Source organism: Anguilla anguilla, chromosome 14 (genome assembly GCF_013347855.1).
Source record: "Anguilla anguilla isolate fAngAng1 chromosome 14, fAngAng1.pri, whole genome shotgun sequence".
NCBI classification, from domain to species: Eukaryota; Metazoa; Chordata; class Actinopteri; order Anguilliformes; family Anguillidae; genus Anguilla; species Anguilla anguilla.
In genome coordinates this window covers 31,525,410-31,546,836 of record NC_049214.1, presented here as the reverse complement: position 1 = coordinate 31,546,836, position 21,427 = coordinate 31,525,410, and the positions used below count along the sequence as shown (strand labels likewise).

The 21,427-nt window shown below is 41.0% G+C and overlaps 4 protein-coding genes and 1 long non-coding RNA gene across 6 annotated transcripts in view; 1 reads left to right on the top strand and 4 right to left on the bottom strand.

Moving 5' to 3' along the window:
- Positions 1–3,802: 3,802 nt before the first annotated feature.
- setd9 (SET domain containing 9) lies at positions 3,803–7,823 on the bottom strand. The gene is made up of 6 exons (XM_035390630.1): positions 7,634–7,823; positions 6,789–7,135; positions 5,454–5,577; positions 4,606–4,721; positions 4,097–4,202; positions 3,803–3,959 (listed from the first exon to the last, which is right to left on the bottom strand). Exons 1-6 carry the CDS (start codon positions 7,807–7,809, stop codon positions 3,872–3,874), a joined length of 957 nt encoding a protein of 318 aa, XP_035246521.1. The 5' UTR covers positions 7,810–7,823; the 3' UTR covers positions 3,803–3,871.
- Positions 7,824–8,222: 399 nt separating this feature from the next.
- pdxp (pyridoxal (pyridoxine, vitamin B6) phosphatase) lies at positions 8,223–13,015 on the top strand. The gene is made up of 2 exons (XM_035390632.1): positions 8,223–9,206; positions 10,032–13,015. Exons 1-2 carry the CDS (start codon positions 8,606–8,608, stop codon positions 10,358–10,360), a joined length of 930 nt encoding a protein of 309 aa, XP_035246523.1. The 5' UTR covers positions 8,223–8,605; the 3' UTR covers positions 10,361–13,015.
- A 357-nt stretch (positions 13,016–13,372) lies between these two features.
- On the bottom strand, positions 13,373–16,326 carry LOC118212596 (28S ribosomal protein S36, mitochondrial-like). Of its 2 annotated transcripts, none has more exons than XM_035390634.1 (4): positions 16,233–16,326; positions 15,155–15,218; positions 14,609–14,823; positions 13,373–14,104 (listed from the first exon to the last, which is right to left on the bottom strand). In XM_035390634.1, the coding sequence occupies exons 1-4, from the start codon at positions 16,260–16,262 to the stop codon at positions 14,087–14,089; spliced, it is 327 nt and encodes a 108-aa protein (XP_035246525.1). In that variant the 5' UTR covers positions 16,263–16,326; the 3' UTR covers positions 13,373–14,086. The 2 variants fall into 2 exon arrangements, with proteins under 2 accessions (XP_035246525.1, XP_035246524.1); XM_035390633.1 differs by lacking the exon at positions 16,233–16,326 and adding an exon at positions 15,379–15,559.
- A 610-nt stretch (positions 16,327–16,936) lies between these two features.
- LOC118213207 lies at positions 16,937–19,924 on the bottom strand. Its single transcript, XR_004762361.1, has 3 exons — positions 19,864–19,924; positions 18,970–19,084; positions 16,937–17,567 (listed from the first exon to the last, which is right to left on the bottom strand). It is a non-coding gene; the product is annotated as an uncharacterized LOC118213207 (long non-coding RNA).
- Positions 19,925–21,151: 1,227 nt separating this feature from the next.
- The window catches only part of LOC118213147 (myosin-IIIb), a 43,706-nt gene continuing 43,430 nt past the window's right edge, over positions 21,152–21,427 (bottom strand). Inside the window, exon 30 of the mRNA XM_035391871.1 lies at positions 21,152–21,413. The gene's annotated coding sequence lies outside the window, so the exon portion shown is untranslated. The remainder of the gene's footprint in view (positions 21,414–21,427) is intronic.

The following is a 21,427-nucleotide window of genomic DNA, read 5'->3' as shown; positions in this document are numbered from 1 at the left end:
GGGAGCCTGTTCCTGTTTTGGGGGGTGGGGGTGGGGGTGGGGGGCGTTCTGAGCGGGAAAACAAGATGAGGCAGGTGACTAAAGGTATTGGAGGAGTAGTAGTTTCAGACATGTTCAGTTGTGGTTACAGGAAAGTGAACATTAGCTTGCTTGCGAATGAGGAACTGGTGCTGTATCTATAACGCTTTTTTTCCCTCTCCATTTTTGTTCCTCATCAGGCCTTGTTTTTCCCCCGCAATATTGTTGTAACTGTTGTTTTTTTCCCCCTCAAAGACTTACTTGAAGGATGTGCATTGTAGTACCAGTTGGCAAATACAAAAAATGTGCACAATATTTTGTCAGATAGGTTGTACCATTTTTAATGCCTCTTGTCCTTCCTTGGATCGATCACTTTTGCAAAGCTTTAGCTAATTTCAGTGGTGCAGTAGTATTTATTTATCCAAAGTTTGTATGAAACGGTAGTGGTTAAAAAGGAAAAAAATATCTGAATCAAAAGCAGAATGTAAAATAACAACCTTCCAATAGGGACGTATGTGTACATTTTAAACCACCCCAAAATCTGTAAAGAAATTGATTTTTAAAGAAATCTTTAATTATAAAATTGTTTCGTAAATGGTTAATTTCTCTATTTTGTATTTTACTTTAGTTGAGAAAAAAACAATTACCAACAGTGCAGTTGTGAAGGTTTTCTCGGTCAAGAGTTAATTTGAAAAAGTAACATTTAAGTACAAAAAGCCTGAAATTTAGACAATCAAAACAGCATTTAATATCAGAAATGTTCAAGAGGAAATCTTTACTGTTTATATTTGTACATAAAACACTGGTTTTGTTTTTTGTTTTGTTGAGCATTATTTTGTATTTTATGTTGTACTTTAATACCTGGTGTACAGATCCAGAAATAAAGCTCTGGAAATCTTCCTGTGAGTCTGCCTGCATGTGAGGACACCTATTCTCATGCGTCATATATCCAAGTTTACTTCCAGGAAAAGAGAAATCTACCTTTTATAAAAGGGCTACATTCGGAGCCGTTGTAGGCCTGAAAGAGACACAAAATTTGCATGCAAACATTGGCCCAACGGCAGTCAGTGTGGTAGCGGCGTACTGTCAGATTTGGTTAGTCTTCCTGGCAGTGACAACTTCACAGCCCTCCTAAACTGCATACGGACAGATTCAAAGGCTTACAAGTTTTTTTGAAACGTTAAGAAAGGTTTACAAAAATTGTTCCAAGTGGCAAGGTCGAGTCTATAGAACATCTTGATCAAGTAGGGACCCAGGGGGTTCTCTACCACTGACGTTGCAAACAATGAACTGTGGGACATCATAAATACATCAGGTTGTACGTAAGCTTGCTCGAGGGAATAGATCTCGCCAAATCCATCTGCGTTAAAGATCAGGACCCTGGTTTAGCACCTTAAAATTTTTGAGAATCAACCGTCTTAGTTTTTACATGTGGCAATAAGTCTTAATGACTTGAGAAACAGGATGTCTGAATTCGCAAAACAAAGGCAGTAGAGACTGGTATGAATACCAAACACTGGTGCAGCACGAGCACAATGAAAATCAGTCGGTGAACAATGCGGAACACTTAGTGAAGTTGCCAGACACAAATACATTGACTAAAAAAAAAAACAATCCAGATGCGTGTGTGGGTGCGCGCGCTGAACACCGCCGCGGCCTGTAGTCTACTGCACTGCGACACGCAGGCTTCATCATTTGTTTTAATATGAATAATTGAGATGCGGGTACTGCGATGAGAGCGCAGCAAGAGGCTGTAAAGTGTGCCAGATTTTCTAAAGTTATGCTGGAGTCTGAAAACAATTAAATTAAAAACGAATTTTTAACTCCTTTACAGGAGTAAATCATATTCAGACAATTGGTGAATAGTCCTATAACGTGAAGACAACGCAAAATAGAAAATTGTTTTTCTAACGCAATAGACATTTCACATGAATATTTCTCCGTGGATACAAAAGCAATTGACAATGATTTCGAAACTGTAATAATGTTGGTGAGCTGTATTTGCGGATACGTTTCACAGAAGTGTTTTTGATTGACCCAATATATGTGGCAAACAGACCGAACTTCAGGTGCTGATAGTGTAAAAAAAAACAACCTACATGTCTACCGCCTACCTGGCGTTAAAACAGTTTGTGGTCGTTCCAAAGCTGACAACTTACGACATACAATCAATTTAAGCTTTTGAAACGAGAAAACTCACCAGAGTAAGTTCATTGTCAGTCTTTTCGGAAACAAGGAGACGTATAACTCAAAACAGCCGCCGCATGTGTATGCAGTTACTGGCAGGTGTGCGCACTGCGCACCTGTGTGGGCGGCCGTTCTGAAAAGGCGTGATTTCGTCGTTAAGACGCCGCTCTGATTGGTTTAGAAACACTCCTACCGGACATGAATGTTAGCCTGGAATCTACTTTCATTCATTTGCCTGAACACAGAGAGCATGTTTGCGCGAATCGTTTTGAGAGAGTTAAATTAATCTGAATAAAAACACGTTTTCAACGTACAAAAATGCCAAGTTACTCACACATACAAACCACTATAAATCATTAACACTTTCAAAATCTAGGCCTACCATTAAAAGTACTGATATCAAAATTACGGCAAGTTACAATAAACAATATTGGCTACCTTAGCTAACACAAATTAAACATGCTGTATTCCAAAGCAATGCTGCTAGCCAATGTTTCCTAAATTCTTTCAGGACCCCAGTTCTAATGAGAAAGAGAAAATTGCAAGGTTGCCAGGCATTAAGCGCACGGCTACCACAAGGTTCACGCGAGGATATTTCAGCAAGCACTCAGAACCACTCCTTCAGTTTTGCAAATACAGAGGTGTGCCACATTACACTCTCATCTTCGTAAACCAGAGAAACCAAATTTCATACCAGATGTTAAGTAACAGTGCAGCATTTTTACCTCACAGCAAGAAGGTTGTGGGTTCGAATCTCGGCTTGGGGCCTTTGTGTGTGGAGTTTGCATGTTCTCCCCGTGTCCGTGTGGGTTTCCTCCGGGTACTGGTTTCCTCCCACAGTTCAAAGACATGCAGGTAGGCTAACTGGTGACTCTAAATTGCCCATAGAGTGTGTGTGTGATAGATTGGCGGCCTGTGATAGATTGACAGCCTGTCCAGGGTGTATTCCTGCCTCTTGCCCAATGCTCACTGGGATAGGCTCCAGCACACCACGCGACCCTGCTCAGGATAAGCGGGTACAGATAATGGATGGATGGATGCACGTTAAGTAACATTTTTACCATTCTACAGTAATTTAAAAAGCTGAAGTCTTTGTGTTTAACATGTCTGTAAATACTAAATTTGTTCTATGTGTATGCTACTATGTAGTAGTAACAGTATGATTAAGTACCATTTTGTGATAAAGTGAACGTTGATTCAGTATATACAACGTAGACCACAAGTTTTCCATTTATGTGGTTTCATAAACATCAGATTTTTGCTTGCCAAACCTGACCCCAAATTGAAACCACAACATTTTACAGTATTTCACAAGCATGTATTACATAGGTATTACACAGTTGTACACACATAATGTGTGTTATAAGTAATGAAAAATAATAATTATGTACTACAACATACTGTCTGCCTAGTTTAATATGAAACAATATGAGTATCCATTACCAACAAGGCTTTCCATTCAAGGGGCCAGACCTGGAACTGGCAGTGTTAAAAAAAGTCTTCAAATAACTACCCCCATTTACATGAACCTAGAGCTTTCAAAATAAGACACGATGGAAAACAATCCCATATCAGACCAGCAATATATCAGACAAGCTTAAATATCTTAATTTTTTATTGAATTTGCTTAAGAACATACAAAAATGCGCAGAGATTCGTCTGGGACCTAATGTACAATGGTGAAATAGTTAGAGAAGAGTTCCTCCCCAGAGTTTATGTCTCTCAGAGCCACAAGGACCACACATCTCAATGGCCTGGAAGGGAACCAGAATCAGAGGAAGCATAAGGTCCATAAGAAGCGGATACTTTACAAGCAGAACTTTGCGCGGTTCCTAGATTATTAATGAACAAATCACAGTGAGTTTAAAGTGACATTTCATAAACCACTTACTTGCTTGTGTCATGCCTGTAATTTACATTTGGAAGGTACTGGCGAAGTTCCAGGGGAAATTTGTCCGGTACGTCAAACTCCTGATAACATACATTTGCAGCCTTTTCTAAAATCCCCAAAACAAGAGAAGGTAAGTGTAAAAAAAGAAAAGAAAAAAGTCAGTGAGAAGTTAAGCGTTAAAATAAATAAGTTGTTAGGTACCACAGCTTTTTGTCAATACAATCTCCCATATGTTCATTCATATCTAGTGCCTTCTGGCAAAAGTGTACTTGCATCTCAAACATCTTTGCCTTCAGTGACAACAGATATGTTTCAAAACTCATTTTTCAGCACTGTCTGCAATGCCTTGTCTTTCAAGGCTTAAGTACAAAATGTATGTGTGTGTGTGTGTGAGAGAGAGAGAGAGTGTGTGTGTGTATGTGTATATGAACTGACAGTATTAAAGACGACCAGCTGTTGAAGCTGCAATACACTGCTTCACTGAAGGAGAGGACCGAGGCGGCACTTGCCATTTGAACAGTTGTTCACGTACTGACCCACTGCCATTGGGTTGTCCGGATTGGCTGTCAACCAGGTGATGTCACTCAGTCTGAAAGGACCCAGCCTGTCCCGACCACTGCACGACCTAAAATATGTGGTGACCTACAGAGGTTAGTGGTGTTAAAATAAGAATGTCTTCCATTGTCCACTTCCATTTTAGCACAAAAAAACCTTTCAAAACAGCCAAGTTCATCACAGTTGTGATCTGAGCTAAAATATTCAAACAATAATGCAACTCCACAAAGTTAAAGTAACTCCACGATTGAAGGAGGTAATAAAAATTATTTGTTATTATTGTTATTCATGGACTTACACGTTTTATATATATATAGTCTTTTTTGAAATGCAATTTGAGAAGATGATTATTATACGTTAGCAGTATAAGGCATGTCACCTGTACAGACAGGCGTGGCAGGTACACAGGCCTCACAAACTAAACCACTGAGGTCACAAACACATCATATTCTGGCTCCAGGTACACAGTATAACAATTCCTCCTTTGGTTTTACAAGAATGATCTGTATTTACACAAAGTGCTAATAAATATATACAGGAAAATATCAGCAACCAGCCTCTGTAAGTAAAATCTGCAGGAATCAACTTCCCTCCGGATCAAATTCTGTCATCGCTGACTAAAACACTTCACAGTTTCCTTCTTCAGTTCATGAAACCTTCTGTTTGAAATCTGCTTTGATTTAAATATGACAGCTCAAGTGTTGAAACATGACCTATAATCATGTCCTTCATTCGCTACAAATCCTTCAGAGGGCATGAACTGTGCTTTAAGTTCTCCTGCTGACATTACGCTTGTTCCTACCTGTATACGATTTTGGAGATGCCTTTGTCGTTACCGTCGATTAGCACGCCGTCTATACACCGGAACACAAATGGGTTGCAGAGTGACTGGAAAAAGATGGGCTCGTAAGTCTGATACAGCGTACCTGTAAATGAGACAGCAAACACAACATTGCTCTGGGAATAATGAGAGTTTGTGTCAACAGAAGGTCATTTCCGTTACTTAAATGGAAAAAATACATCACTTAAAATGAAGAGAATGGTAAATTAAGAACATCTCCCATTTGGTTCCCATTTCAAAATTGCTTACCTCATTTACTATATATATACTGAGCTGAGGCTTTTGTTTATGAACACAATGCAGTTAGGGGTTTCTGGCTATCCAGTGCTGAAGTGGTAGTTTACCATTCTTGACATCAAGGTCATTAATTTGAATTAATGCATTTGCTTGGCTTTCTGAGACTGGCAAGACTAGCCTACCTCCCAGTACACCAGGAACATGAGAACTGTCTCTTCAAATAGGCACATTTTACTGTCAGAGATCTGACAGCAATCCCACAGTGCATTGTGTTTATTAATGAAGGCCAGTTTTTAAAAATGAAGAACAAAAAATGTTCTGGCTATGACATTTTTGTGGTTTTAGTTATTTTTTTTCCCTTAGGGCTTGTTAGGTACATAATTGCTATGTACACATCATTACTCATATAAATCCAGTGAACTCATGTTTTCCTGCATGGTAAGTCGCTCTGGATAAGAGCATTTGCTAAACGTAGTCATGTAATGCAATTAAATTTTAATGACACAGCATGTATCATTAGTTTCCCGCGAGGTTATAAAACAAAGGTTATGGATGACTCATTTACCGGATTAACTTATTAATAACCACATTATTACTTATAGTGTAACTTACATATTTTGTGAAATCAATGACCTGTAAACTGAACCAATACAAAATAATCATTACCCATTTTTCAAGGAGCTCACCAATTAGGCTACATGGCGAAAGACTCTATTGTCAAATTCCGCACAAATTGCGTGTGTAGACACAGGCAAATAAAACTGCCTGTCAAGCCATTTTGGGAGACTCTGCTGCTCTAGATTAGGAGCCAAAACGTATTGTTCCTCATAAAAACAAATTCCGAAAAGCAGGGAATTTACGCAGGCTACGCCAAGTCTTTAGCCAGCGTTTTCACAGTACAGTTACAGGACAGAAATTAAAGGAAACTTTCTTAAATAGTGGCGGTTTAAAACAAATCTTTAAAAAGAGATATATCTGACAATATTTTTGTAGAGTTGTTAATAGCCATTCGTAGATACTCCATGACCCTGCACTAGAGTAAATGAGCTCTGCTTGTACCTGGATACATGGCTACAGGCGTTCCTTTCGGTACCATTCCCATGGTAACGAATACTCCGGTACCTGCGGACCTGAGTGTGCTTCGCCGTCTATTAATGCAAAATCCAAGTGAGCCGAGCATAACTTCACAGGGGTCCAAATGTCTGTCCAACCTAGTGAGTGACACTGTACTGTTCTGCGCGTTTTGGTACGCAGATCGGGATGACTCTGTGAGCAAGGGCAACAAATCACGTTGTCTTTCGATGTCATTTTTGAACAGATGTCTGAAGAGGCTCTGCAAGGTGACGGCTATGTATTCGTCTGGTACCAACTTGTCCTGGCAGCGCTCTTTCACTCTTCGTAGAGTTCTGTAAACAAAGCGAACAAATAGATGATTAGACCTTCAGTTAGCCAGTGTCTTTTAATACATTTTAACCGTGGATTATGTTTCTTCATTTTGACAAATGTATAGTAGTAGCAACTGTTGCATAGATGTTTTTCACTGCACAATAAAACCACATAGCTTGGAAGCTTGCTAATACTGCTTTTGAAAAACGTCACAACGACCAAATTATAAACTTATTCTGTAGCTATTTGCTACAGCTAAAGTATTCGTTCTGACGACACAGCAAGCTTGCCTACTAGCTACTTCGCAGCTAGCGAACTTAGCCAAGTACGCACCAACGCAAATGCTACATCAAGAGACATTGCATGCTAAATAAACGACACATGCCTATGCAGCTTGTATGATGAGAAGTTTAATTCCCTTGTCTTAACTTGTGTGACTGTCTTGACCAATGTCATAGCCTGGCACGGATATATTTTTTTTAAGATTGGCTACCCACAATAAACAATAGTTAGGGTACCTCTCGTTTTTTCGCAGGTTTAAGGCTATCCACGGTACAAATCTGTATTTATAAGAATTCCATTTCTCTTGTAGTGTTTTCAGTAAATGTGCTATCATAACTCGAAAAGGCGGAGGACATTTTCTCCCAGACCTGTAGCGCTTCCGCACAAACTTGGTAAAATATGCTATCGACATCTAGTGGCACCTGGGAGTGGTGATATTCTGGTCTGCTTTGCTGGTCACAGAGATGTGAGAGATATGTAGAGGTGAAGGCAATGAAGGGTTTTGGGCTCCGGGTAGGCGAGATTTTGATGAAAATGATGTCACAACATTTAGCAAGGGATAAACGTGTAGAAAGGGCGGTCATTGTAGATTAGATAAGACTGGATCTGTAGCACATGAATTCGTAGAAAACAATGATATTCAGCTATCATTGTTAAAATAGAATATGCATGATCATGGCTGAAGTTCTGTACCACCATAAAAATGTAGCCGGTGTGGCCACTTTCAAATCGCTTGTCCATTACTGACCATGGGTGTAACCATAGCACATGGGGAAAATCGGTATAATGACAATCCACAGAAGCGTTGCGAACAGAACAGTCGCAGTTTCAGAATGTGAGCACGGGAGCTTCTGTCTTGCGCGTAGCGTCATTGGACGAACGGAGCGCAGCGCCGTGACAGGGCGGCGCATATACCAATGAATGAGCGCAGGGACGCGGAGGAGGCGTTCACATGAAAAATATCGGTCTTGTGTCACAGTTCTGTGGGAGATGGGAGGTGTATGTATTTCGCTACTACCTCGAGTGAGGACGTTTTCTCTGTTTCTAATCATTTCCACATGGATGTCTGGTAACCAAGGAAGGTAAAGGTATCGGAGCTTAACTGGAACCCGCCCTTAAACATTCTATAACTCAGTGACGTCATTTTGTTCGGCATATACTGCTAACAAGCTAGCTAGCTTGCTACATAACCAACGCACACTGTCAGAATGGCAGGCGCCGCGAGCAGCAAAGGTTGTCAGAAGATCAGTGGGTCTCAAATCAGAGATCTGCTTGACGCCAAACGCTTCGTGCTTTTTGACTGCGATGGGGTGATTTGGAACGGCGAAACGGCGGTACCCGGCGCGCCAGAGGTAGTGAGTTTGTTGAAACAACAAGGCAAAGGGGTGTTTTTCGTTACCAACAATTGCACCAGGCCTAGAGAAAACTACGTGCAGAAGTTTTCCAGATTGGGCTTCAGTGATGTCGTGCAGGAAGAGATTTTTAGTTCGGCGTACTGCTCTGCAGTTTACCTGCGAGACGTGGCTAAGGTACAAGGCAAGGTCTTTGTCATCGGGGGTAATGGAGTGTACAAAGAGCTCCAGGACGCTGGTGTGCCTTTCGTGGAGGAAGAGGCTGGTGTATCCGAAGAGAGCATATACGACTGTCCATTAGATTCGGAGGTCAGGGCGGTTCTGGTCGGCTACGACGAGAAATTTAATTTCTTGAAACTGGCTAAGGCTTGCTGCTACTTGCGGAATGCGGACTGTCTCTTTCTGGCCACAGACCCCGACCCCTGGCATCCGCTCAGAGGTGGAAGAGTCACACCAGGTAGGTTATTCGATTCGCCACGGAATCAGTCAAGTGTCGTGCGTTGCCTGCTTGCATGATGGAGCTGAACTTATTGATATATTAAAAGGAAACTTCAAGCCTGGGCGCACAGCCCACCCACCATCCTATGATAAAGGTTTGTGAGTTACAACGTCTGTCACTCTACACTGTTTGCATTTCAGCGTGAAGTAATTCATTATCTGTTGAACCTCTGGTCATTTGACACTTCATGTAGAGAATGAGATATATGCAAATCATAATCACAAATGGTTTATTAATAGTTAGCTGTAAAAACCTTTAACACTTCAAGGTGTAAAAATCTCACAAATACGTGATTAGAACGTTCTTAACTGAACATTCTAAAACAATCCCTACTGGTAACTGAAAGAAACAGAGTTCTAGAACACTGACCAAAAACCTACTCTTCAAAGGGTTAACTAGCTGTATTCTGCTAAAGGTGGGGATATGGACAGGGGGGAGCTGATCCTAGATCAGACTATACGAACAAGGGCCCAGGATTGCTGTTATTGTTTTTCTTCTAAATGAAATGCAAGATTCAGCAGTTTGTCCATCGTGTGCCATGGATGGATGTTTTGAAAGGCAAGCAGTGTGATTCAGGCCTGAATACTTGACATTCTTCGGGGATGCATGTCGCATAAAGCGTACAGGGGCACGCTGGAAACGCTTTAAAACAAAAAAAAAAGAAGGTGTCCCGTTCCTCAACGGCGCCGCCCCTAACCTGACAGACGCGGGAGCAGCGCAGGCCTTTAGGGTCCGCGCCCCCCGTTGACCAGCTGTGTGCGCGTGTTTGCCGTTCACCCGCAGGTTCCGGCAGCCTGACGGCAGCCCTGGAGACGGCCACCGACCGCAAGGCCACAGTCATCGGCAAGCCCAGCCGCTTCATGTTCGAGTGCATCGCCAGCCAGTTCGGCGTGGACCCCGCCCTGGCCCTCATGATCGGGGACCGCCTGGAGACGGACATCCTCTTCGGGGCCAACTGCGGGCTGGACACCATGCTCACCCTGACGGGGGTCTCCGGGATGGACGAAGCCGAGGGCTACAAGGACAGCGACGCCCTGGAGAAAAAGGACTTTGTGCCAGACTACGTGGTGGACACCATCGCTGACTTCCTGGACGCGCAGGAGGAGGACTGAAGCCTCCGTCGGAGCAGGACCGACAGCCAGCGGCGATCACACAGGCAGCCTCCTGCCACGGGCACCCTCTTCCTCCTCCTCCTCCTCCTCTATCTCCTGTATTTCACTGGACCTCAGTCTCTCCCCCACCCACCCCAGCAGTCACATGAACCCTTACATTCTTCAGTTTCAGTCACACACGTGCACGATCCATCTGCAGGGGCGTGGGTTCGAGAGAACGTTTGAGCACAGAGAGCGACCCTTCCATAAGCCAACATTCGAACGTATTCTGTGGAAACTCATCACTGTTTTCATAGTCTAATACATTCCAAAAAAAAAGCAGCTTTTAAATGTCTTCAGGTCGTGTTTAGTCTTGGGGGATTGTACAAGTGATAAGCCTGCAGTTAAAATCTGCTTATCTCAAATACAACAGCCGGTGTTGTGCTCATTGAGACAATCAACCAGACTAAGCGTACTAGTTGGTGAAATCATCTGGTGTGATTTCTCACTGCTCTGGCCTGGAAAGTTTGGCCTCAGAGTGTTAAAATAGCATAGATTAATATTCATACTCATGTGCTCCCTGCATTACACAGACCATAATACACCAGATTTCTTCTGCTGAAGCAGTCTGTGACGAGTTCGAAAAAAAGTGAGCCTACAATGTTTATGACGGGTTGGACATGCTTGTCACTCACAATCAGAAGTTCTGTTTTATAGGGTGAAATTATGCAGGCTCAGACTTCCCCTTTGGAACTGAAGCTTGTAAAACTGAAAAAAATAAAAAATAAATGTATGAAGTCCAGTCGCCAGTCCAAGGCCAGGGCCTCCCCAAAATATTATTTCCTGTTTTTCCACATTTCACCAAAGCATTTACAAAAACATGAGTCTAACAGCATCACAGAAAAAACTGCACTGCCGCTGCTTCGCACTACTGCAAGATATTTCTTATTTGTGGTTAAAATAACCTGTCAAAGGAAAAATGACTACATTATTGGAAATCAGAAAAAAAAATGATACACTGTTTAAAGTGCAAGCAATTAAAGCAACCACCTTATAACTACACTGTACCTGCCATGTTACATTAACAGAAACACCATGTTGTGCTTAGCAGTGCACACACTCAGAGGAGATAGAATTCCTGTGCGAATAATTAATTCTCTCTCAGCAATGCACGCAAATTGTTAAAAGGCGACTGAGAATTTTGGGGCGGATGGGCGGCTCGCCTGGTTTAGCTCACTGTTCTAGAATGTGGACGTACCCCAGCGCAGCCCCATGGGGTGACACACTGTTAGCGCCAGCGTTGTCCAGGAGAGGGGGTGAGAGCGTCTCTCTTCGCGCGCTAGCGACCCCTGCTGGTCGCACAGGCTGTCGCAGGCTGCCTGTTGAGCTATGCGTCCAGCGGCTCGCTCAGTTAAGAAATGGCGGCGTCGGACTACACACAGGTCAGAGGAGAGCACAGCGCTCGTCTGAAAATTGACTGCAGGAGGTTCAGAAACGAGCACTGGGGATGATTAACAACTGGGCCATTCCTAATCGGGAGGGGAAGGGATGGCATAAAAAGGTGATTGGGCAAACCAAGTAACCGCACAAAATACCATATTTATATTTTGGTTATTACTGAAGACATCTGTATGTGGACTGATAGATTGATTTTTATGTACTTGGAGTGCAAAATGTGCCAAAATGTCTCTCGGTCACAGTATCTTTGAACATAAAACGGTTTTTGAAAAATTTGTGAACCATTTGCAAAGACCAACTAGAATTGATCATGCCGCATAGTACGGGCTTAGCCTAGCAGAACAATGAAATGCACAAAAGACACTGTGGCTTCGCCAACAGCAGAGCGTAGAGGGGAGACTGATTGCAGGTGCTTGAGAACAAAGCTAAGAGCTAAACGGTATTACAAGTGCAAACGGGACTGACAGTACACACCAAGTGAAATAATCATAGGCTTACAAAGTTCACTATGAATCTTTTTTCTTTTTAAACTGCTCATTTGCAGAGATGGAAAAAAAAATGACTGCCTACATTTAAGCCTGTCCATTTCAAGTGTAGCAACTTTGATAAGCCTTCAACTGTACTGTTTTTTCAAATGGTGAAAAAAAAAACATTCTTGTACTTATCTGAGGGAATGGTGTCTTCAGGAAATTCAGTGTGATTCAATAGTTTAATATTTGTCTAAAGCATAATTGGTACTTTATTTTTTAAAGGAAGTGTCAACCAGAGAATGTTAATGCTTGCGGGAATGTTTGTTTAAAGTAGGAATGTTTCAGGGGAGAAAAATAGATATCTTCATTGCCTGTGGTTTTCTCTTATGGATAATTTCACAGTACAGTGTCTTGAATTACCTTCTCATCATGTCGACAGTGGGCTGTGGTTTACAATCAGTCCGCAAAAAAGACCTGTCTGTGGAAAAATCCAAAATTTGATGAACAAGAAAATCTTGATATCCTTCGCAATCTTCCTTAGATTCTTTAATGACTGTATATTTCTATAGTGATTGAAAGTATTTCTAAATTTACTAGACACAGTACCTAATTAAAGGAATGCTAAACTGTTTATCTCTATGAGCCTGACGTGACATGAATTAAATCATGAATTATGTTGCCAATGTATATTACTGTATGTAGTAGCCTATTTGCATTTTTAATTTAAACGGACTTGTTTGATTCTGGAGAATTTGTCAGTATTTATTGTCTCCTGGCTGCAAGTGTAAGACAAAATTTATTATGTGGACTTTTTTGTTTCCAACTTACTGGCTTGGATTTTCTCTTTCAAACACGCAGGAGCTGCCCATTGGAATCGTATCAACAGAGGCAGCCTATAACCTTGTGCAAAACAGTCATTTACAGAGGCTTCTAGATTATTCTCCTGGCCCACGGGGTTAGACGTGTCGCTATCATAGGCAAGGACGACACATACCAGTCCTCTCTTTCAGTCCCTGGCAATTTGTCAGTATTTGCATTAAGTGTTAGAAAATGCAGATGTCACATTTACTGCAGACTCAGTACAGTTCCCTGAGATCTCCACTGATAAGATGTCAAAAACTTAACGCATGGAATATTTTAATAATGAACATCTAGAATATCCAATACACACTCATTTGATCTTTCCAAATATGGGCATAGCTCCTCTTAGGTCCTGATTGCATCATTTAATTTCCTGACAGCCAACAAGAATTTAGCCATCAATATGATCAGCCGTGGCATCCTACCGATCCTGGTGTTGGCTTTTATCACTCAGATGTGACGGTACGCTTGAGCAAACACAAGAGCGCTTGCATAGATGGCTTCATGCAAGACATTTCTTACACTGCAAGACACAACGCAATTTTCATACAACATGAAAAAATGTAGCCATCAAGTCATAAGCAGCTTTACAATCCCGAAATCCAAAAAACAACGGCAGCTCTATAACCTTTTTTAAAGACGAGCTGCAGCCCACCCCCACCACCACCCCCGATTTTAAGAAGTGCCGTTGTTTCTCAGCAGTATTCAGCGGGGCGTCCGAAGTGCGCGCGGCAGGATGATGGAACGGCCCGAACCCTAATTTTGCGCTGTGTGATTAATGAGCTGTGGACTTCTTATCAGTCCCATTTTAACAATAGTGCTCACTGGATACGACACTGAGGAACTCGCAAGGGGACGCCTGCGGCAGGCACACCGTTCAGTGACGAGAAACAGAACCCGGCAGAGTCACAGAAAATGATTCCCACGGACGTTGCAAATATTTGGTCCACACGCACGGTCACTCTGGTCCCCCACGCTGTAAGACAGAAAAAAAAAAAAAAAAAGAATGGTAAATGGACTGCATTTATATAGCACTTTTATCCAAAGCGCTTTACAATTGATGCCTCTCATTCACGCATTCACAAGCACACTCACACAGCAATGGTGAAAGGCTGCCATGCAAGGTACCAATCAGCTCATTGGGAGCAATTAGGGGTTAAGTGTTTTGCTCAGGGACACTTCAACACTCCCAGGGCGGGGGATCGAACCGGCAACCCTCCGACTGCCAGTCAACTGCTCTTACCTCCTGAGCTATGCCGCCCCAGTGTTTTGCCCCCCCGCCCCCGACACTATACATTTCACACAATACCAGAAGCAGTTATGATGGTTCTAGCCCTGATGATAATGACGTACATTCAGACGAACTGCACTGTACGTGAAGTCTCAAAAAGCAGACCTGTCACATCAAAAATAGATTTTTCATCTTCCAAGGGCAGGTCAAGAGGCTTCAAAAGGACACTTGTGCTCTGTCCGAGCTCACCTGGATGTAGTCCATCTCTTCAGCGGCAAGCGGCTTCCGCCGGTACCGGGGAGGAAGACTGGCTACGGAGGCGGCGGTGTCCGGGGGACCGGCGACGCGGCTCGGGGGGGCCGTGCTCAGCGGCCTGGGGGGAGCCGCCATTGGCGCCGCAGGCGGCCGTAAACTGTGGGTGCCGCTCGACTGTGCAGCGGCAGCCATCATCAGCGCTTCCTGAACTAAAACAGACAGAGAGTTCACCTCTAACATTTTCCAAATGCCAAACTGCAGATAAAACCTGGATCGCTTGCTCACAAGATGTGAGCTTAAACACAACAAGGAAAAATGAATAATACTGTACAGTTTGTGGTAAATAATTTAAAAAACAAAGCTCGGCATTTATTACAAATTTCACAATGAAAAAAGTACTGTTTCAGTTGGCAGACCTTCACCGGAGAAGACAGCTTTTTTTTATTATTCTCCAAACACCTATGGATTAATTTCTCAGGTGTACAAACCCACAGTAATTATCAGTGTTGATGATACATACAGCAAAAAAAAAAAACTCACCGTTAGGCCTTGGAACACCCAGACGGTTGGGGAACTTTATCAGAGGAGAATGTGGTCGCACAGCCTTCGAGGAGGAAAAAAAAAATCAATTTATTTCGACACATGGCAAAACCAAGTGCTTTTGCCATTTCCAAGAATTTAGCAACATATCTACCACATAACAGAAAATAATACAGTTTATCCATAATTTAACAATTGAAACACTGCTCAAAGTAATGACATACATTTATACCATGTGATGGCTGCTTATAGTGTTGCGAATACATTTCCCGGGAAGATAGTTTCGTAGCAGATAAATATGGTGAACAGCTGGTGTACGATGAACCACTCCACAAATACTGGTCAAAGCCAGTATTTGCACTAAATTATTATAAATTCTAACTCTAACTGACCAGTGATTATTAACCTCACATACCAGTCCTGTGTCAACAGAGTCTCACTCAAGCTCACAGCTAGCTGGTAAGCGAGGCTATTTTGTATGTAATATACACAATTAACTTCCTATTTCCAACTATACGGTAACGAACATAGCTAATTTATGCAATCACTGTCCGTTTCAACTCCCATGACTTTAAGCATGCCATTTAATGATAAGTTATACCTAATAGGAGGCTACCAGTGCCAGATACAAGTTTGCACAAACAAGCTAACGTTAGCCAAGTCAACACGAAGTTCCTGACCATGTAGCGGTTGCATTAGCATTTGCGAGCTACACTTTCAAACAAGATAATTTCGCAATGAGCACTACTTCATTGCTAAAGTTCAGTGGAAAGCTAGTGCAATGTAATTAAGCAAAGTGATAAATAGCCACATATATTTTGGATCATACAGGCAATCAATATACCACTTGATAACTAACGTTAAATCGAAAACAGGGCTATCTTGCTTGTAGGCGCTACCTAAATAGCTATGAAATTAGCACTGTAACTCCCTGGGAAGCTAGTTACCATTAAATACAGCTGCGTAAAAGTTGACTATAGTATTGAATACCGTGCATTACAGTAATAGTTGCTGGTTCGGCTGACTTAAAGTTGTGTATATAACTTGAAATGTAAAGTTCTGTATTGGTGCACCTTACCTGCACGACGACCCTAGCGGTCGCTGCCATTTTGATTACCTTCGACCTTTTCCACAAAAAATTTCCCCAAACATTAGGGGGCGTAGTGCCGCTCTGGTTTGATGAAGGGCTGGTTCACTTTCTCCGCTACGGTTCGGACAATTCATATTATTTCAGTTTTTTAGTGTATGACTTTGACTGTCCCTGTTTGCATGCAGGGGGACAAGAAAATATAATTTATGCAACTTCAGAGCAGCGACATTATGCCTTCAGATGTTGTACGTGTATTATTCGTAAAGAATACATTTTATTTTTGGATCTGACTTTTTCCTATGACACTCACAAACTGAGACCACTGCACTCGTGTGTGTGTGTGTGTGTGTGTGTAAAATGATGAATAAACACTATTAAAGTGTCCCAATCCCACCCCCCCCCTTTTTTTTTTTTTGCTAAAAAATATCTTTCTTATTTTTTTTAAAGCAGAAATTAGATTCTAGGATCATTTCTAATATGCCATCTAATATGCCGCACAGACCTCAGTAAAATAACTGTCTTTTGTCTTCTGTACTGTCTAACTGTTCATACCTCAGTGATCTTTAATTGAATTTAGCATCTTTGCAATAATTGTCATTATGGTGGTAATGCCAGAGATGGGTGCCTTTAATTTGCAGCTAAATTTTATTATTACAAAGAAAGAAAGAGCCATCAACACAAGTTATATCTCCAGAAATGACAAAGGAACTTTATTTACAGTGTGTGCATGGTCTGGCACAATGATCTGCATATGCTCTACTAGTTATCAGGGTTCCACTTCTCATAGTGCCAGTTTTGTTGCTTTTCTTAAGAATGGCAATCAGCAGCGTCTTTCAGCCTCTAAAGATGGCAACCTGTGGCATCATCAACATCATGGCAATCTCCAAATCCACAAAATGCAAGGTAATCAATGATGAGTTCAATCAATGAGGACATACAAATGTTGGCCGTCTCTGTATCTCATCTTCAATGTATATACATGGCGATTAAGCAGTTTTCAGAAGGTCTGCTTCCACAGTGTTATCAGACATCAAACATTCAAAGAAATGCTTCTCAGTTATCAGTAAGGATGTTCATGCACAGGACTTCTGCAAGCTTTAACAGCCTACATAACGTTACATAGAATACATAAATGATGTATGTCTACATCTTATCACTGGTGTCTATGAGTTAACAAGCAAAAAAGTATCGAGGAGGCTCTGCACAGTGGGATATATTTATTGATCTCAGTGGATGAGTCCTTGTTTTCTTGAAGAAATCAATTTCTCAATGACTGGCAGGAGTTCTGAAGAGAGACAGTACTTCCTCCCTTTTACATGCACGCTGTAAAAAAAGTGGATGGAGTTACAGACCAATAAATGAGCACTAACCCTTTAAGGTGTGAGCTCTCAGTATGCGATTAGAGTTCTCTTAACTGAACATTCTAATGCTGATGTAACACTCACTACTGCAAACTGAAAGCAGCGAAGTTCTATAATCTATAATCACCAGAACAGTGACTTAGAATTGAGGAAAAACATTCCAAAAAACCTACTCTTCAAAGGGTTAATGTAATATGCCTTGTTTCATCCAGTATCTATGCCTACATCCTATTTTTGCAATCTTTTTTGCAGCCACAGTATAGACGCTTTCAACGGTAACAACGAAAACAAACGTTACTGCGCATGTGCGTTGTTGTGGCCCTAACTTAACTTCCGGCACACTTCCGCAAACAATCAATAACAGTCCCTCTAGACTATTTCTCATAACAAGCAAAATAAATAACAGTAAATTACGTTAGCTAGCTAGTTATTAGTTAAATCTATGTCTAGCCAGTATTATGTTTTTTTTTTTATTATGGCTCAGTATTATTGAGGTTACCAGTCGAAGAAAAGAACCGTTACTTGGCCAAACTCAAAAACAAGTGACAGAAACATAGTATTTCACCTTGCTGAGCATCATACCTCATAATAATCCACAACTGTTCTGGGTTACATGCACATTCCTGTGTAAAAAAGTGCACTCTTTCTATGATATTGCTTTAAAACGATGATTAGAGACACAAATTGGGCCTAGTAGTGGGCAGCGTGTAGCCATGCAATGCAATTACTGTAGGTTATTTATTTGTATAGCATGCATTGCAGGAAAAACATTGTGACTTGAAAGAATTGAGGAAATATTGGGTAGCATTGCTTTGGAATACATCTTATTTAATTTCGGTGAGGCAAGATAGCCTATATTGTTTGTAGTACCGTAACGTGGCGTCATTTTGATATCAATACTTTTAATGGCAGGTGTAGATTTTGACAGTCTGAATGAGTTATAGATGGTGTATGTCTTGTATGTGTGAGTAACTTGGCATTTTGTACGTTGAAAACATGTTTTTTATGAGATATTATACACAAACCCAATAATAAACAAACACAGATTGGAAGTTAACTTAGGTCCAAGCGCATAACCTTGGCAACGTGCATGCGTCCGACGAAAGCGGCTGTATTCAATTGATTATTGAAGCTGTAAAAATGATTTCAGTCACATTTCATATTGTGTCTACCAATATTTATCAGTATACTTTGTATAATTACATGAATAGGAAAATGCATGCACAACTGCAGATCATATTTTATTTAACCTGTTAGGTAAACTTCTGTAAGTTTTGTGTTACATTTGATAGTCATAAATGTGCTCTTGTGTTTTTTTTTAATCAGAGAAATATTTTTTGTTTTTGGACCGGCTGTCTACTCACATCACAGCGTCTGTTTCACAGGAACCACCTTTCTGCTGAATGTCATATTTGTCCATTTTCCACATGCTTCGAGTAATTCCTTTTGAAGTCTTCAAACAACACCCGTATTTACCACCTGAAACAGACAAGTCAATTAGGGCGGAAGTTTCCTAACTGTGGTCTGCCCCCTAGTGGACTATTGGAAGACTATTCAACTTATTTAGACATTGAATTTTTAGCCTTCAGCATTTTAAAATAAATTCAAATAAAATATATTAGAATATTGTGAATACATTTTAATGCTCTTGATATTTTAATGCACTGTTGGTTCTCTGTAACCCTCATGTCTTGAGATGTAAATTTAAACGTTATAAACTATGTTAGAATCTTGTGATGTCTCATGAGGTTAATTTAAGTGTGTCTTTGGTTATTAGACCTTCATGCTGTTTTGGTACCATAGTAGCATAACGGTGGTCTGCTAAGACTGGTTTTTCTTGTGGTGCAGTGGGGTGCAGTTTGGAAACTGCTGGGTTGGGCTACGCTCTGTTGTTCAACATGTACTTGTTCAAAAAAACTGGGTGTGACAATCTTAGTCTTGAAGTTATCTTTTGAAAACTTGCCAGATTTTGTTAAAAATCACAAGAAAAACCAATGAAACATTATTTGCTGGAGGAACATCCAAAAACATGATAAACTGCATGTTTCCCACACACATACAAACACACTTGCTGTTAAATTAAAGTGTATATTATTCTATAAGTACACAGCAGCATGGTCCTGGAACTTTGGATTATAACAAACAACCACTGAGCCCAAAGTTCTCTACACTCAAACCTACCCTACTGACCCTTGACCCCTGAGCATTTGACATGAACGTGCTACACCTCGTCAGTGGAGAGGTGCATCCAGCCTTACCTTCAGAGATGGTGACGGTGGCAAACAGGACGAGGAGAAATGCAGCAATCTTGAGATCCATGGTTCGATGATAAAGCTGGAGTCTCGTCTCAGTTTATATAGGCAGCAGTTAAGCAACACCCTGTTCTTCCCGACAAAGCCTGCCAGCTAATTACTTTAGCACTGGCACCAAAAGCCTCAGCCTTGACTGACAGGTCGAACAAAACCAAACTCTCAAAGTGAAAGTGAAGAGATGTAAGCAATTGTTCACAAAGACAACCGTTAGGAACGGGTGAGATTTTTTTTTCTTTAATTTCTTTGTCAACCTTCCTCAACTTTTTACATTCACTACACGTAAAAGCTTTTTTCAAGACCTTGAAATCAGAATCTCTATATTTTACCAAGTAGAAGAGACATGATTTGATTTGCATATGCTTTGTCTTAGTAATAAAAATGAAGAAAAATCAACAAAAATGTTCATACACAAGAACACAGGAACAAGATTTTTCATGTGCCGTCAGTTGAGACCAGGGGTGTACGATCTTATCCGAAAAGGACCGCTGTAGGCGCAGGTTTTATGCAAGCCCAGCAGAACAGCTCCCAATTCAACGTATCGAGGTCTTGACGGAAGACCATGCTTAGTTAATTCACTGAATCAGGGGTCATAGTGCTAGGCTAAAACAAACACCTGCACCCACACCAGCCCATTATAGATAACATTGGATACCCCTACTCGAGAGTATCCAGAATTGCATCGCCACCCCAGAAGTGTCTCGGCCTCTACTATATCCCCTAACAATCCATTCCATTCACTGTCAAGTCCCTTTGCTGAAAAAGCTTCTAGCTTTCTGATATCCACGGACAATATACCTTTAACTAATTTCCACCAATACCTCCCTGACACCACTCAACCTGAAAATCCTTTTTAATTTCTCTGTTAACCCTCTAATACATTTTTTTGTTTGTTTTTAAATCAGTGAATTCCACCTTAGTCTCATTCATTTGAGTTTGAACTGACTGAATGTTTCTAAGTCAAGTTCAAGAAACCCAAACTGGACACTAAGCTGAAGAACAACCTCAGTCAGTCTCTTTGATTTTTATTCTAATTTTTTCTGTAACACGATATTTTCTGCATACACATGCAATTCCACATTTATTAAACCCCATATTTATTACAGCCTGACTACAACAGAAGTTGTTAAATGGGCTGACTGGATCCAGAATGTAGCAAGACTGAAAATTGAAAACATTCCCTCAGCAATGTACAGCAACTCAGGTTAATTTTATAAATAATTCCATGAAGCCCATATAAAACAAACAAAAAAGTTTTATTTGGAGCCATCATATATAAAACGTCAACATTTATAATTTACAATTAAATATTCACAAAAACACAAAGTACGCACTGTAACACAGAACACCCTTAAATTAAAATATCAGCCCAATACAATTTTTATTTTAAAAACAAGTTTCTCCTCATATTTCACTGACATGGGAAAAGTCTTTATTTCTGTGATACAAAAAGTAGCAGCATCGCAGAAAATGGATGAGGCAGTTGCCGGGTTGCCAATCTGAAAAAAAGAGA

What these genes read in the sequence shown, in the direction of transcription:
- setd9 (XM_035390630.1), bottom strand. Translation starts at nt 7,809, where the DNA reads ATGTCGATAGCATATTTTACCAAGTTTGTGCGGAAGCGCTACAGGTCT. An exon ending in CGTGAACAACTGTTCAAATG is followed by an intron (nt 4,203 to 4,605) that starts GCAAGTGCCGCC and finishes TGGGGATTTTAG; the next exon opens with AAAAGGCTGCAAATGTATGT. An exon ending in TACAGGCATGACACAAGCAA is followed by an intron (nt 3,960 to 4,096) that starts GTAAGTGGTTTA and finishes GTTCCCTTCCAG; the next exon opens with GCCATTGAGATGTGTGGTCC.
- pdxp (XM_035390632.1), top strand. Translation starts at nt 8,606, where the DNA reads ATGGCAGGCGCCGCGAGCAGCAAAGGTTGTCAGAAGATCAGTGGGTCT. An exon ending in AGGTGGAAGAGTCACACCAG is followed by an intron (nt 9,207 to 10,031) that starts GTAGGTTATTCG and finishes GTTCACCCGCAG; the next exon opens with GTTCCGGCAGCCTGACGGCA.
- LOC118212596 (XM_035390633.1), bottom strand. Translation starts at nt 15,420, where the DNA reads ATGTATTCGCAACACTATAAGCAGCCATCACATGGTATAAAT. An exon ending in AGCCATCACATGGTATAAAT is followed by an intron (nt 15,219 to 15,378) that starts GTATGTCATTAC and finishes TCCTCCTCGAAG; the next exon opens with GCTGTGCGACCACATTCTCC. An exon ending in GGGTGTTCCAAGGCCTAACG is followed by an intron (nt 14,824 to 15,154) that starts GTGAGTTTTTTT and finishes TGTCTGTTTTAG; the next exon opens with TTCAGGAAGCGCTGATGATG.